The 14,978-nt window shown below is 45.2% G+C and overlaps 1 protein-coding gene across 1 annotated transcript in view; it reads right to left on the bottom strand.

Annotated features, from left to right (window-relative positions):
- The window catches only part of MDGA2 (MAM domain containing glycosylphosphatidylinositol anchor 2), a 359,263-nt gene that overhangs the window by 94,217 nt on the left and 250,068 nt on the right, over positions 1 to 14,978 (bottom strand). The window contains exon 8 of the mRNA XM_069856787.1: positions 13,412 to 13,705. Coding sequence (XP_069712888.1) covers positions 13,412 to 13,705 — 294 coding nt within the window. The remainder of the gene's footprint in view (positions 1 to 13,411; positions 13,706 to 14,978) is intronic.

The raw sequence follows: 14,978 nt of genomic DNA, 5'->3' as shown, positions 1-14,978 counted from the left end.
TAAAAATAAACCAAAGCAAATGCAGTCACAGCACAGACATTCGATAGTCCTAAAAACTGCAGCATCCATTAATGATCACTTCAAGGAGGAGGAAAATAAGCCAGTCTTGACCGGTATATGCAACAGGTCTACCCAACAACCAACCAGTCGTTGGATTTGAGACATCTTGACTTATCTGTGTATGTATCTTGGAAAGCACAGATGCCAGAGACAGCAGGAATACAGAAACAAAACCTCCCAAAGCCATTTCCACTCCTTACTCATGTGAGGGATTCAAAAGAAAGCAAACTATTTCAAAAGAAGAAACATCGATGGAGAGCCCCACTGATGGAGGTAGCAAATGATGCTGGAGGGATAAAACAGTCCTTGCAGAGGAAAGCTGGAGAATTTGGACAGGTAACAGAGCAAATGTGTGACCAGTGGGTCGAGGGAGGTGATTCTGTCCCTCTGCTCTGCTCTGGTGAGATCTCACCTTGAGCCCTGCATTCAGTTCTGGAGTCCTCAGCACAGGAAGGACGTGGAGCTGTTGGAGCGAGTCCAGTGTTCAGATACAATCTCAAATAAATAAATACTAGTACAAATAAATACACAAATGCATAAATAAAGACTATAGCCTCTAATTCTGGGGCTGGTTTTTGGGCAGCCACATTTGTCTTCTACATCTAGCAATTTTATGCACAAGGGAATGAAGTCCAACATTTAATTTTTTTCCTTCTCCTTTATTCCATAAAATTTTATGTTATTTCTTCTAAGTCTGGGGTGTTTTTTCCCCCAACGTTTTACACATAATTGCCTTTTTGTCTTCAGTAAATGTACACATTGCTATTCAGTCTCTTCCAGCTGTTTCTGCCACTGTTGTAGTTCATCTACCCTCTCAACCAATTTTATCAGGCCCTGTTTTATCTCGAAAATTGAATTTTCAAGGTTATTGAAGAAATATGTTTTTCTCTATTTTCATTTCCTCTCTGAACTCCGCCAGGGCTCGTGTTAGATCTATTTTGGAACTCTGCATACTTAGTGGTGTTGCTGGGTTTATTCTACCTCATTGTAATGAAAAATACACTGGCAAGTCCTTCCTTCCTGCGTTTTCTTTGCCTTTTCAACTATTCTACACATAGAATCATAGAATTGCTTGGTTAGAAGAGACCTTTGAGATCATTGAGTCCAACTGTACCCACCCACTACTAAAACAGATCCCTGAGCACCTCATCTCTCCCTCTCTTAAACCTCTTCAGGGATGGGGATGCCACCACCTCCCTGGGCAGCCTCTGCCAGGGCCTGAGAGCCCTTTTGGTGAAGAAATTTTTCCTGATGTCCAATGTGAACCTGCCTTGGTGCAACTTGAGGCCATTTCCTCTCACCTTCCACAAATCTTGCCTCCCTTTTCCAACAGAGCTGCACCAGCCAAACCACAGGTCCATTACACAAACACCAGGATTTCTTACTGGAGGGGAAAACAAACCACATCTCATTGGAATCTATACCATTACGCCCAGCAGTATTTCCTTTTAAAAGATTAGGTACTTGTAAGGAATTGAGAAGAAGGATTTCCTAAAACAATTAAAGTGGAACATGGTCATGTCTTCAGCCCCAGAGGCCAACTCTAATGACTGAAGACACTGATATCTGAATGGAAGGGGATGCTTAGGGGGAGTTGCTGATAAGAAACAAGTTCTGCTGGAGGTGGGGTATTGTATTGTATACAGCTCTTACCCCACCCTGACTTGCGAAAAGCCCCCTCTAAGTATTGAAAGGCTGCAATAGGGTCTCAGAGTCCTCTTTTCTCCAAGCTGAACAACCTGAAGTATCTCAGCCTGTCTTCATGGGTGGTGCTTCAAGCATTTGATCATTTTAGTGGCCTCCTCTGGACTCACTCCAACAGGTCCATGTCCTTCCAGTGCTGAGACCTCCAGAGCTGGATGCTGTAGTCCATGCGTGGTCTCACCAGAGCTGAATAGAGGGGCAGAATCCCCTCCCTTGCTCTGCTGGCAAGAGTCACTGCCTAGCATCACTCATCTAGGCTAGAAACTGTCTGGAAAATCTCACTGCTGTCATGATTTAAAATGTACACCTATTTATGACTTACTTATATCTGTGTATTCTTACATCCAAGCTGGCTTTTATAACTTTAAACATTTACTTTCCCTCTTTGTTAGCCCCACGATGTACATTCAGAGCGCAATTGCATCTCCTAGTCTTTCCTCAGGAAGATGAAACATGGCAAGTTGCTAGATTCTCCTCCTGTAATATCAAATCCTGCTTCACAGATGCTCCATTTTGTATCCAGCCACCACAAATACACGCTCAACTGCACAGGTCTTGGTGCTGCCTTGCAGAGAAGCTCAAAGAGACACTTCACATTGGGCACTCCCCTGCCAGTGCATCTCAGGAGCAGGTTTCCATGCCAGCTATACCCACGGACCAACTCTGGCAGCCAGGCAGACCTCTCTCTATTCCAAAACACTTGTGGACAACCCACGTCAGCAATATATTCACCTTGGTCCCCAAGAACAGCAGCTTTCATTTTAACATTTGCATTTCCAAAATCACCAAGGTTCTTCCCGTATGATATCTTCATCATGATGAGGGTGGGGAGGCCCAGGTTGCCCAGGGAAGTTGTGGCTATCTCATCCCTGGAGGTGTTCAAGGCCAGGATGGATGGGGCTTGAAGCACCCTGATCCAGTGGAGGTGTCCCTGCCCGTGGCAGGTGGGATGGAATTAGATGGGCTTTAAGGTCCCTTCCAACTCAAACCATCCTATGATATTCCTCTGCAAGAGCAATGCTTCCCAGGCAGATTTTAGTTAAAGCAGAGCAATGTTGGTTCAATGTTTCTCTGCTGCTGGGCTTTGTCTAATTTTACTTTTGAGAATCAGAAGTTAAAGCCTGCACAGAGTGCAAGAACAGTGCAGATAAATTGTTTCTGGCTACTCTAGGACAGCTTCAGTGAGTAACTGGAACTGCCCTGGGGCACGTGGACCTTACTACATGGCATTAACATCTTCCATCAAAACATGCCCATCTTTTGTGTCACAGCCATCACTAAGACATTAAACATAACTGTCCCCAGGACTGCTTTTTGTGGAATTCCTCCCTTCGGAGTAATATTTCTCTTTCACAAACTATCTCTTGCTGCTGCTCGCTGAGTCCAACTGTAAAACTAACGCTGCCAAGCCCACCACTAAACCGTGTCCCTAAGCACAACATCCACGTGGCTTTTAAATACCTCAGAGACAGAGACTTCACCACTGCTCTGGGCAGCCGCTGTGAGGGCTTCACCGCTCTTTCAGTAAAGAAATATTTCCCAATATCCAATCTAAACCTTCTCAGGTGCAACTTGAGGTCATTTCCTCTCGTCCTATTGATTGCTACTTTTAAGAAGAGACCATCACCACCTCGCCATAACCTCCTTTCAGGATTCTACAGAAAGTGATGAGGTCTCCCATCGCCTCCTCTTCTTCAGACTAAACAGCCCCAGGTCCCTCAGCTGTTCCTCATAAGACTTGTTCTCCAAGCTCATCACCAGAAAAAAGAAGAAACTACGCCAATAATAAATATGAGAGATAAAATAAATATGAATAAGCTGCTACACCTTGAGGGAAACAGTCAATTAAAAGAGGGATCAAAATGGCTTTACTGATATGAATAGGTATTAATGGGCATAATAACTACAAAGGAGGCTGGAAAAGTAAGAAATATGTATCAATTGTGAATGCTTTAAATGTATTTTCAAGGGCCTGGACTACCTAGAAATAACAATTCATCTAAAAATGCCAAGGCTATGCCACCTCTTTGTTTACTCCAGAATTTTTATTTACCGACCCAATGAGAAATGAAAGGTGTGAAATTTCCCTTTACTAAGTGGAAAGATTCAGCGCAAAAGAAGGAGAGCATGAGAAATCCTGTTATGTGGAATTTTCTAGCACCAACTTTCCTCAAGAAAGCAACTTGTGATGCTTCCTAACGCTGCCACTGGCCCTCCAAGACCCTCCACAGCAGATGACTGTGGTTCCCACAGGAAGAAACTAAGATCAGAGCAGTGTGCGGCATTGCTGTGAAGTCCCATCCTTGGAGGTGCTCGAGGCCAGGTTGGATGTGGCTTGGAGCAACCTGATCCAGTGGGAGGTGTCCCTACCCATGGCAGAGGGTAGAACTGGACGGGCTTTGAGGTCTCTTCCAACCCAAACCATTCTATGATTTAAATCTCCTTGCACCAAGCAGAATGATGCTCCCCAGAAGGGTGGTGGAGCTGGGCAGCAAGGCAAAGGGAGCACAAAGTTAAACCCATGCCCAACTAAACCATTGACTTAGAAGACACACAACCTAAGTGACCACAACTCTTTGGAACCCTTGTTTCTTGCAATACTCTAATATAATCTTCACTGATTTAACTCATAATGTGGTTTCTTTGCTGGGAGGAGAGGAGCACAAGAGGATCTCATGCAACACAGACAGCATAAATTTTTACAAAGCCTGATGGGAGCGACCCAAAGAATGTGGTTGTCCAAAAAACCATCATCACCTCAGAGCAAGAAAGATTTTCCAAGCTTCCAAGGCATCTCAAAGGCTGCTTTAATGAGTTCAACATCCTCTGGATTAGCTCCATTAGTAAAACTTGATTATGTACCAGCACAATTGAGGTCTAATTTCATTCCTGCTGCTAAGGGAAAGGAATGCAGTTGCTGGCATCATTGTTTTTAATCCACAAGTACAATGATCTGCAAAACTTCCTATGAACAGCATTGGCCAACGGGACTGAATAATAAACATAAAATCTGCCATGAGGCATCACAGAGAAAGGGTCAATCCTTCTTTAAATATGTATAAAGCCTTAAAAGACTCTATTTTATGAGACACTTTTAGTCGCAAAGTCAAACATCTGAAAGTTAGACAGAAAGACAGCGATTTATAGAACAAGATAAATAACCACACAAACAAGTACATGATGTAACGCAGAAGCATTCACAGACAAAATTAGTTGCGTGCCTATGTCAATCCAAATAAGCTTAAACATTGAATGCTTCGCTTTGCAATCATAGTTTTAGTTGAAATGCATATTTCTTTCATTATGGGAATAAGTCTTCTCAGTAATATGGAACAAAAGAAAAAAAAAAGGAAATGTATTAACCTTGTAGCTTCTTCAGTTAAAATGGGCAATGGCAAAACCCCCTGGCTAAACGGCCAAACTCACAATTCACAGAATCACAGAATGGGACCTTAAAGATCATCCAGTTCCGCCTCCTACCATGGGCATGGACACCTCCCACTGGATCAGGTTGCTCCAAGCCCCATCCAACCTGGCCTTGAACCCCTCCAGGGATGGGACAGCCACCACTGCTCTGGGCAACCTGGTCCAGGGCCACCCAACCCTCATCATGAATAATTTCTTCCTAATGTCTAATCTAAATCTTCCCCCTTCCAATTTAAAATCATTCCCTCTAATCCTATCACTCCAGGAGATGGGCAGAAAGAGGGATGAGGGATGTATCTACTCCCACTCCTCCTCTCATTCTTGCTTCTTAAAAAGAACAGAAAACTTTTTGCCTAGAAGACTGTCTTTGGTCTTGCCCTCAGACTCTGCTGTGAACTGCTCTGTGGTGTAAGACTCTCTTCAACATGACCCATTGTCAGAAAGAAACCTCTATGAATAATTCACTTTCTCCCAATAACATCTGTGTTTATGCTCCTGGTTCTGGGGTTCTCGCTTCTCTGTTGTCTTTTGGAATTGTGAACAAGAAAAAGCTGCATCTCAGGAGGTTCTCCCAATGACTACAGTTTTAATATTAAATAAGAAAAAATTCAAATGATCTCATTCTCATTTACAATGTTCCATGTTGCCACAGTTTGCATATTCATTACCTCTCCAGGTCACAAGACGCACACCGCCTTTGACCTTGCTAAATGTCAAAAAGCTCCTACTATTTTGCTTTGCTGATCAAGCCATCAATTATTTCCATATATTTTTCCTCCGTTGCTCCGTTTGGGTACATTACATAGAAAGCCGTAATTGCTTATGGACTATGCTGAAATGGTTCTCTGTCTGAGGGTTTTATAGATGAGATTTTGACCTTTGCTTTACATAAAAGCACTGAGAGAGTTTTTCTGGGAAATTTCTACTCTAAGAAATAAGCAGCTGGGAACTCTACCCATAGGTTAAACAATAGCTGAACTGCATAAGTAAAAATCCCCATAGGGCAAAGTGAATTTTTAGGGTCAGGTAGGCAGCACAGATTCGTGCCACGTGAGAGCAACTCCAGGAGAAACCTGCAACCCAAGGGTGTGGAACCCCTCCGACACAACACACCAGGATCATAGAATCACAGAATGGTTTTGGATGGAAGGGACCTCAAAGCTCATCCAGTTCCATCCCTGCCATGGGCAGGGACACTTCCCACTGGATCAGGGGCTCCAAGCCCCATCCAGCCTGGCCTTGAACATCTCCAGGGATGGGGCAGCCACCACTGCTCTGGGCAACCTGGGCCAGGGCCTCCCCACCCTCACAGCAAAACATTTCTCCCTAAGATCTCATCTCAATCTTCCCTCTTTCAGCTGAAAACTGTTCCCGCCTGTCCTATCCCTGCCCTCCCTGACCAGGAGCACCTTCCCAGCTTTCCTTTCAGCACTGGAAGCTGCTCTGAGGTTTCCTTGGAGCCTGCCCTTTCTCCTATCTCAAACTGCCCAAATAAAAACCACGTCCTTTCTATAGAGATGGAAGTCATTTGGAAATTAATAAAACAAAGAGTCTGGGGATGTATTGGATTATTTCACCACTTGTCATGAATACTAATCAGCTTCTACCACTCAAAACTTCAATCATAACGTAAGGAAGAAAACAGTATCACTGTGATGTAAACAATATAAATTCAGAATGTACATACTATCTTTTTATCAGTTCAATGGGCTTAAAAATTTCACTGTTTATTTAAAAATAAAGTCAACTTCCCCATCCAATTACTCTTCTCACCTACGGAGATTCCCTGACTACTGCCTTTTAAACACAACTTCATAGCCAAAATTTGATAAGCAGATTTGACAATCTAGGAATTTCCACTCTGTGGAGCTCTCCTTCCACTCCTGATCCCCACTCATGAAACAACACCACCATCTCACCTGCCCCTGTACAGTAACATGAAAGAAGAACTTGGAGTGCAAAGTCTTGCTAAGACATGAGCTATTGTCATGGCCCCAGGAGCCACAGAGCATGTTTTTCTGGAGCAGTGAACATCTTCAAACCAGAGCAGTGATCCCGGTCCTCATCCCCCTTCCTGCCCATCTCCAAACCACAGCGATGATCCTGGTCTCCACCCCCTTCCTGTCCATCTCTAAACCAGAGTGGTGATCCTTGTCCTCATCCTCCTTCCTACTCATCCCCAAACCAGAGCAGTGATCCTGGCCTTCATCCCCCTTCTTGCCCATCCACTCCATGCAGGACTTTGTCCACCCAGCTTCAAAACAACTCCATCCATGGGCTCAGAGTGTAAATCTGGCAAAGTCCTGCAGGCATTAACCCCTCCACCTGTTCAAAATTACTCATAATGATTTTTCCTAAACCTCCACAAGCTTATTAATTCAAGCTCTATTTTGGATGGAGAATGCTTGATTCCTCTCTCTCGCAACCTTTTATTTCATTATTAATATAATATATAATATTTACATATAAATATTTCATCAGGCACATATTTAAACAGTCATAGAGTAGATAAGGCAATTTTTCAGAGCTGCCAAATTGCCTGTCTAAAGCATAAAAGATTATTTTCTCCCATCCTCAGCTGCAAATAAATCTACAATCAAACCAAAGTGGACTCAGTTTTGAATTCTCCTGCCAATGTAAAACCTGAACAACTAATTTATGCCTCACTGATGCACTCCAGATTTGCAATGATGCACCTGAGATCATAATTCAGCCTCGTATTTCTTACTAATTAGCTCTGTTCCATTTCAAATACAATCCCTGAAGAACGTTCCCCTTCAACCTGATTTCATTAGTGGTTTAGAATTTATAACCAAGTAGGAATGACAGACAGAATCATGGAATCAGAGAACAGACTGGGTTGGAAGGGACCTCAAATCCCATCCAATTCCACCCCCTGCCATGGGCAGGGACATCTCCCACTGGATCTGGTTGCTCCAAGCCCCATCCAACCTGGCCTTGAACACCTCCAAGGATGGGGCAGCCACCACTGCTCTGGGCAACCTGGGACAGGCCCTCCCCACCCTCAGTGTGAAGAATTTCTTCCTAATGTCTAATTTAAATCTTCCTACTTCCAATTTACAGCCATTCTCCTTTGTTCTGTCACTCCAGGCCCTTTGAAGAAGCCCCTCCCCAGCTTTCCTGGAGCCCCTTTCAGCACTGGAAGCTGCTCTAAGGTCTCCCTGGAGCCTTCTCTTCTCCAGGCTGAACAACCCCAACTCTCTCAGCCTGTCCTCAGAGCAGAGGTTCTCCAGTCCTTGGATCATCTCTGTGGATGATCCAAGGGCCTCTACTGGACCCATTCCAACAGTTCCATCTCCTTCTCATGTTTGGGATTCCAGAACTGAACAAAAGACTCCGGGCGAGGTCTCACCAGAGGGGCAGAATCCCCTCCCTCACCCTGCTGGCCACATTGCTTTGGATGCAGCCCAGGACACAGTTGGCTTCCTGGGCTGTGAGCACACGTTGCCGGCTCATGTTGAGCTTCTCATCAATCATAAATTGGAACTCAAGCAGAAAGGAGAATTCAGAGGTCACAATGGGGCTGACTGTTCTGCCAACCAGGTTACCATGAAATATCTTTGATGTTTTAAGAGCCTTTACAAGTACTTGGAGACCAATGCATTTGGAAAACAGTTTATATTATAAACAATATTTTATATAGCTCCAAAGTAAAACTCGAGCACATAAAATGCGAGCCCAACATGCAGCGATGTCCACTGTGAAAAATGATCCTGTCCTTCCCGCTATCATCGCTTGATAAGGTACACGATGTAAACATTTGATTATATTGTACCTGATGGCATTTTTATTTGCCGAGCATTCTCTTCCAGCAGTAAAAGTGGTGCATTTAAATTATTACTGGATTGCATCCTCGCTGCCAACAGCAGGCTTTGCCTATTTATTCTAACTTTATTTCTCAAAATTTGCACACAAGAAAATGGTTGGGGCTGCAGGCAGGTGCAGGACTCTGAACATTGTCACTACTCATAAATCTCATTGTCTGCTTGGGTTTCTTAGTACCCTTCTCCTCAAACTCAACAGGGACAAGCCGCCTTTAGAAGCACATGTCTAGAAAACCCTTCCTTTTCAGAAACCACCATCTCAATTTAGAGCAAGGAAATGTGCTAGAGACCTTCCTGGACCTACAGCAGGAAGGTTCATGGCTGGTGGAGCTTCTGATCGTTCCCCCAGAAGTAGAAACAGGCTTCAGAATGAATTGGGGCTCCATTTGGACAAGGAACTTTCATCTTTGAGCACCAGCTTTGGGGGAACGAGCAGTGCATCTTGCAGCACCAAAACAATACCAACAGTGCCATTGCAGGAGCACCTTAAGCCACCAAGAGCCAGCGCAGATGTCTACATGATTCTATATTGGATATTAGAAAAAAAATTCTTCACTGACAGAGTGGTGAAGCCCTGACAGAGGCTGCCCAGGGCACTGGTGGAGTCTCCATCACTGGAGGGGTTCAAAAAATATGTCACACAGGTGTCTCCTCTGCCCCACCCAGCATCCCTTTCCCACTCACAGGTATGCAGTGAGCCATGCTTGGGAGATGAATAAGCTCAACGCCGGCACTGCTGCTTTGTGAGGCTGATTTTGCAGAGTTAGCCCAGCCCTCCCAGTAAACCACTTGTGTCATTTAGACCTGCTCCAGAGATCCTCCTGGACCCACCAAATGGTCTTGCCTGTGGAAAAAGCTCTCCAAAACATGGAAGGAAGGTGCAGAAGGAGAGATGCCATTCCTTGAAGGGTTCATACATTGACCATACTATAGAGGTCAGCACACTCCAAGAGCCAGATCATGGGTAAGAAGCAGGCAGAAAGCTCCTGCACAGGCAGCACGGAGGAACTGGCTGCAAGCAAACAAAGTTATTTGGAGCTGCCTGCACTTCTCCAGGGCAGAGACCCCAAGATAACATCCACAGGCCCTGAGAAAATCTCTGTTCTCTGCTTCTGCAGCTCCTGGGAAACCTGCACTGTAAGGACTTCGTGGGCCAAGCTCTGCTTATGACTTCTCCACGGTGACAGCCCTCCCTCAGCTTGGTCCCTAGGATCATGACTAGCTTCATCCTTCTTTTATTCTGTGGCAGAAGGCAGAGAAGAGCAAGAAATGAAAGCAAGCACTTTACAGGGAGGTCTTTTACCCTTGTTCTACCCCCAGAGGTCTTCTCCTATCTCCCACAGGAGACAAACACTACAGTAACAAATCCCACCGGAGGCGCTTAGCTCTCCTGGTGCTGTACTTCCATGATCCTAATAAATCTCTCAGAGAAAAGCTAGCAAGGCTCACAAAACCTGCAAACAATAAAGATCAAAAGCAGTAAAGCCCACGGCTTGTGACGAGTGCCAACACACCTAAGACAAAACATGACACGATAATAACAGCAATAAGCAAAGGATACGAGGTTTATTGATCACATCAGATATTGTGTGTCTTTCATAACTGCAGCATCCTCAGAATCTCATCACCAAAATCTCTAGGATAGGAACCGTTATCTCTGTTTTACAGAAAGAAAACTGCAACAAAGAAAACCATCCCAGACAGGTCCTCTGGGGAGGCACTGCTGCTTTCTGTAGATGCTTCACCCTCCAAAGCCACGCAGGGAGCACAGGTACCCAACATTCAGATGGTTACAATTTTCTGTTAAACTCTTCCCTAAGGCCAGCTCATTTAGACCTCAGAATCATAGAATCATGGAACGGTTTGGGTTGGAAGGGACCTCAAAGCCCATCCAGTTCCACTCCCTGATGTGGGCAGGGACACCTCCAGCTGGATGAGGTTGCTCCAAGCCCCATCCAACCTGGCCTTGAACACCTCCAGGGATGGGGCAGCCACCACTGCTTTGGGCAACCTGTGCCAGGGCCTCCTCCCCTCCTCACAGTAAAACATTTCTCCCTAAAATGTCATCTCAATCTCCCCTCTTTCAGCTGAAAACCATTCCCCTCCTCCTGTCCCTGCACACCCTGGTAGAGCCATGCACCCGTGCACCCTCCACAAATCAATGAGTTATTACACAAATAAAAGTGTTTCATTAAATATCTTTTCCCATTTATTACTGATAGAAGCATCTAAAATAAAGATTGCAAAACTACTGAAAAGAACTGGCTTTTATGACAATTGAATAAATGCTGTGCTGGTTACAGAACTGATGCTGAGGTCGATGTAAGCGCACGTACTTGCCTCCCACAAGAAAACCAAATCAAAGCATCGCATAATATCTGCTTTGTCCATTCGTCTCCCAATTGTCACTTGCAAGGATCTGAATAAAGTAAGTAGAAATCTTAAACAAGAGCAGATTAAAGGAAATCTCCTGTAAATACCTGCTGTACTCCTGTTCATTATAACCATTTTCAAGTGGTGTCTCTCATCTCTTTCAGAAACACAAACTGCAGCAGCTAACGCAGCACTAAAAATATATAAAAACTTAGCTTTTTTTTTTTCCCCACCAGTAAAATAAAAGTAATCCAAGCAATGCATCTACCACCCTTTCTAAGTCAGCAGGAGTCATCCCCTTGGGTCCACCAGGGACTGCCTCAGGTCCTGAAGAAGTACAGCCAGTGGGAAGACCTCAGCCCAATCCTGGGAATCATTCCCTAAGACCTGGACTCAACCAAGTACAAATTCTTATGCCAGTAAGGGCTCTCCAGTGCCACCACAGCTCTGAATGAAGGCAGCTCGTGCAAAGTGCTCATGCCCCTTCACACAGGAGCCAGTCTTCCCTACAACAACCCATGTGCTTTAAAATTGCCATTAGTAAGAGACTAAACCCTCAGCAACCTTTTAATGCTCTACTGGGAAAGACAGTGTTCACCAGAGGATGATCTAATCATAGAATCGGTTGGTTGGAAAAGACCTTTGAGGTCATCAAGTCCAACTGCACCTGCCCACTACCAAACCAGATCCCTGAGCACCTCATCTGCCTGGTTCTTAAACCCCTCCAGGGATAGGGATTCCACCACCTCCTTGGGCAGCCTCTGCCAGGTCCTGAGAACCCTTCGGGCGAAGAAATCTTTCTTAATATCCAATCTGAACTTGCCCTGGTGCAACTTGAGGCCATTTCCTCTTGTCCTATCACCTGTCACTTGGGAGAAGAGACCCCCTAAGATCCAAGCTATTTTTTGCAACCTCTAGAAACGGAGCCAAAGCCACCTTTGCTCCCAACTTCGACCCATTAGTGCAGGTGCGATGAAGTCAGTCCTAAGGCAAATGAACCCACAACCAGGAGGAGCCCAAGCGAGAAGGCTCAACCTCACCTGCAGCCTGAACTCTCAGGAAGCTCTTGGTGCCACTTATCCATGTGTCTGCAGGCTGGGACAGAAGCACGCTTTGATAAAAACCCTTGCCTGCACACCAGTAAATAAGCTCTGATGAAAGCGCTGCAGACACCACAACGTATAATCAAGTGCATAAATAATTTGTTACACAACAGACCTTGGAAAAAACAAATCAGTTGATTATTAGTGATAACTATGTATATTCAGCATCCTATCCCTGGAGGCCTCAAAAGAGGTCAGTTGTGCTGAGCACAGAAGGCTGTGAAAAAGCAAATTTGCCATCATATTTGGGCATTGGATACCTGAATAAATGAAAGCTGCACAAGTCACTCTATAAAAAAGTGAAAACAAGCAAAACAACATGATGGAACAGACACATGAAAGTCATTTAGTGAATATCTTTATCAGATACGCGACAGCAACGAGTGGCTCGTTATTCCCCACAAACCACATCAAACCAGATTTTTCATTTTCCAGTAATAAATGCCGAGCATTTCTGATATAATTTATTTCCCCTTATGTTTTCCTTCCCGTTCCTGATGCTGATGGTTTGCATACAGAGTCAGAGCAGGCTACGCAGATCTGCATGCAGATCAGCTAGGATAGAACAGCACTTTCTCTCATTTTCTTCTTGTTTTACACAGTATCAACAAATGAGATCAGTACCAGATCTGCATTTACAGCGATACGTCCTCCTATCTCATGTTCTTATTCCTTTGTCAAGAGATTTAAAGCCAGGCATTGGGAAAATAATGACTGCTTCGTGCTTTTTTTTTAATATAAATGGGACTCCTATGTCATTTTTACTTCTATATTTACATTAAATTCACGGATTCAGGGAAGTAAAGAGCCAAAAACCAAAGCATCAAAGATGTGACAACTATAAGGTCTTTGCTGCTTGCCCAGCAAAACCACATGGACAGAAAATGAGGGTCTACTTACATTGTACAATGAGCTGCACCAAAGCTTCTCTGGGCTTCACGTTAAATCCGTTGTACTGGCTGGTCTGGCACCTGTAGGTTCCCGTCATCTCCCTGGAGACGTTCACTATCCTCAGGATCCCATCGTAGCTCTCCGTCTGCATTGCCCCATCCGGCATTGCAACCTCCTTGTCTGCTCGGGACCAGAGAATGATAGGTTTGGGCTTCCCCGTCACCTGGCACTGCAGCTCGATTGTGTCCCCTTCCCGGGTGACCAGTGGTGATTTTTCTTGAGGAACAGTCAAATTGGGTGGGACTTCAAAGGAGAAAAAGAGAGGGATCAACAGTTAGCATGACAGAGAGGCAGGAGGCTTTCTTTTTTGTTACAGTGTGAGTCAGAGATGTGGATAAGCGTCCAAGAAGGCCAGTGGCATCTTGACCTCTGTCAGAAACAGCGTGGCCAGCAGGACCAGGGAAGGGACCGTGCCCCTGCACTCAACATTGGTGAGGGTGTACCTTGAATCCTGGGTTCAGTTTTGACCCCTCAGTACAAGAAGGATGCTGAGAGGCTGGAGAGCATCCAGAGAAGTGAACGGAGCTGGGGAAGGGGCTGGAGGACAAGGGTTATGAAGAGCAGCTCAGGGGCCAGGAGCTGTTTAGCCTGGAGAAAAGGAGGCTGAGGGAAGACTCCATCACTATCTACAACTGCCTGAAAGGAGGTTGTAGTAAGGTGGGCACTGGTTTCTTCTCCCAAGTGGCAGGTGATAGGATGAGAGGGAATGGCCTCAAGTTGCACCAGGGCAGGTTCACATTGGATATTAGGAAAAATCTCTGTCCTCATAGCAGAGGTGCTCCAGCCCTCGGATCATCTTTGTGGCCTTCTCTAGACTCTCTCCAACAGTTCCATGTCCTTCTTACACGGGGGATTCCAGAACTGGACACAGGGCTCTGGGTGTGTAAAGGCTCATGGGTCTGGGTTGTGACAGGTTGGGGTCTCACGAGAGTAGAGAACTACCAGCCCGTCAGAGCTGGCCCTTCTGCCTCAGTCTTATAGGTGACAACATTTGATAATGACAAAGCACTGCAAGCTCCACTGGTCCTATGAGCACAGCTTTGCCACGTCCAGTAATCATTCCCATCTCATCACACCTTCATTGGGTTTACAGCCAACCTCTTACTCCTCCTTAGAACAACACAAACAACAGTTCCACCTCTGGAGCTGCCTGTGATCACACCAGGTGGCCTTTGCCACCAAGGACCCTCATGCAGGTGGAGGACATGGGCTGTTGTGGGGTGGGTGAAGATACAGAAAAGCCTGATTTAAACACTGCCCATCCTCTCTTTCCTTTTTTGCCTCCTGAAAGCTCAGCTGCCTTTATGGGTCTTCTGTTCTGAACCACGTAGAGAGATGCCTTCTGTTTTATAACAGCCCCTCCGAGGACCATTACCTCTCCACGCTGCCTTGCCCTCAAACTACTTTGCTTCAATGCCAGGACTGACAAAATACAGCCTGCAACGTAACTCGTGTCTGCAGAAAGAAATAATCAAAGGCTATTTTCAGGCCCCCAAAGACAGAAAAAACAGATTTG

The sequence above is a fragment of the Phaenicophaeus curvirostris genome, chromosome 5, assembly GCF_032191515.1.
Source record: "Phaenicophaeus curvirostris isolate KB17595 chromosome 5, BPBGC_Pcur_1.0, whole genome shotgun sequence".
NCBI lineage: Eukaryota > Metazoa > Chordata > Aves > Cuculiformes > Cuculidae > Phaenicophaeus > Phaenicophaeus curvirostris.
The sequence above is the reverse complement of the archived record's forward strand: the minus strand, read 5'-3'. Positions and strand labels throughout refer to the sequence as shown.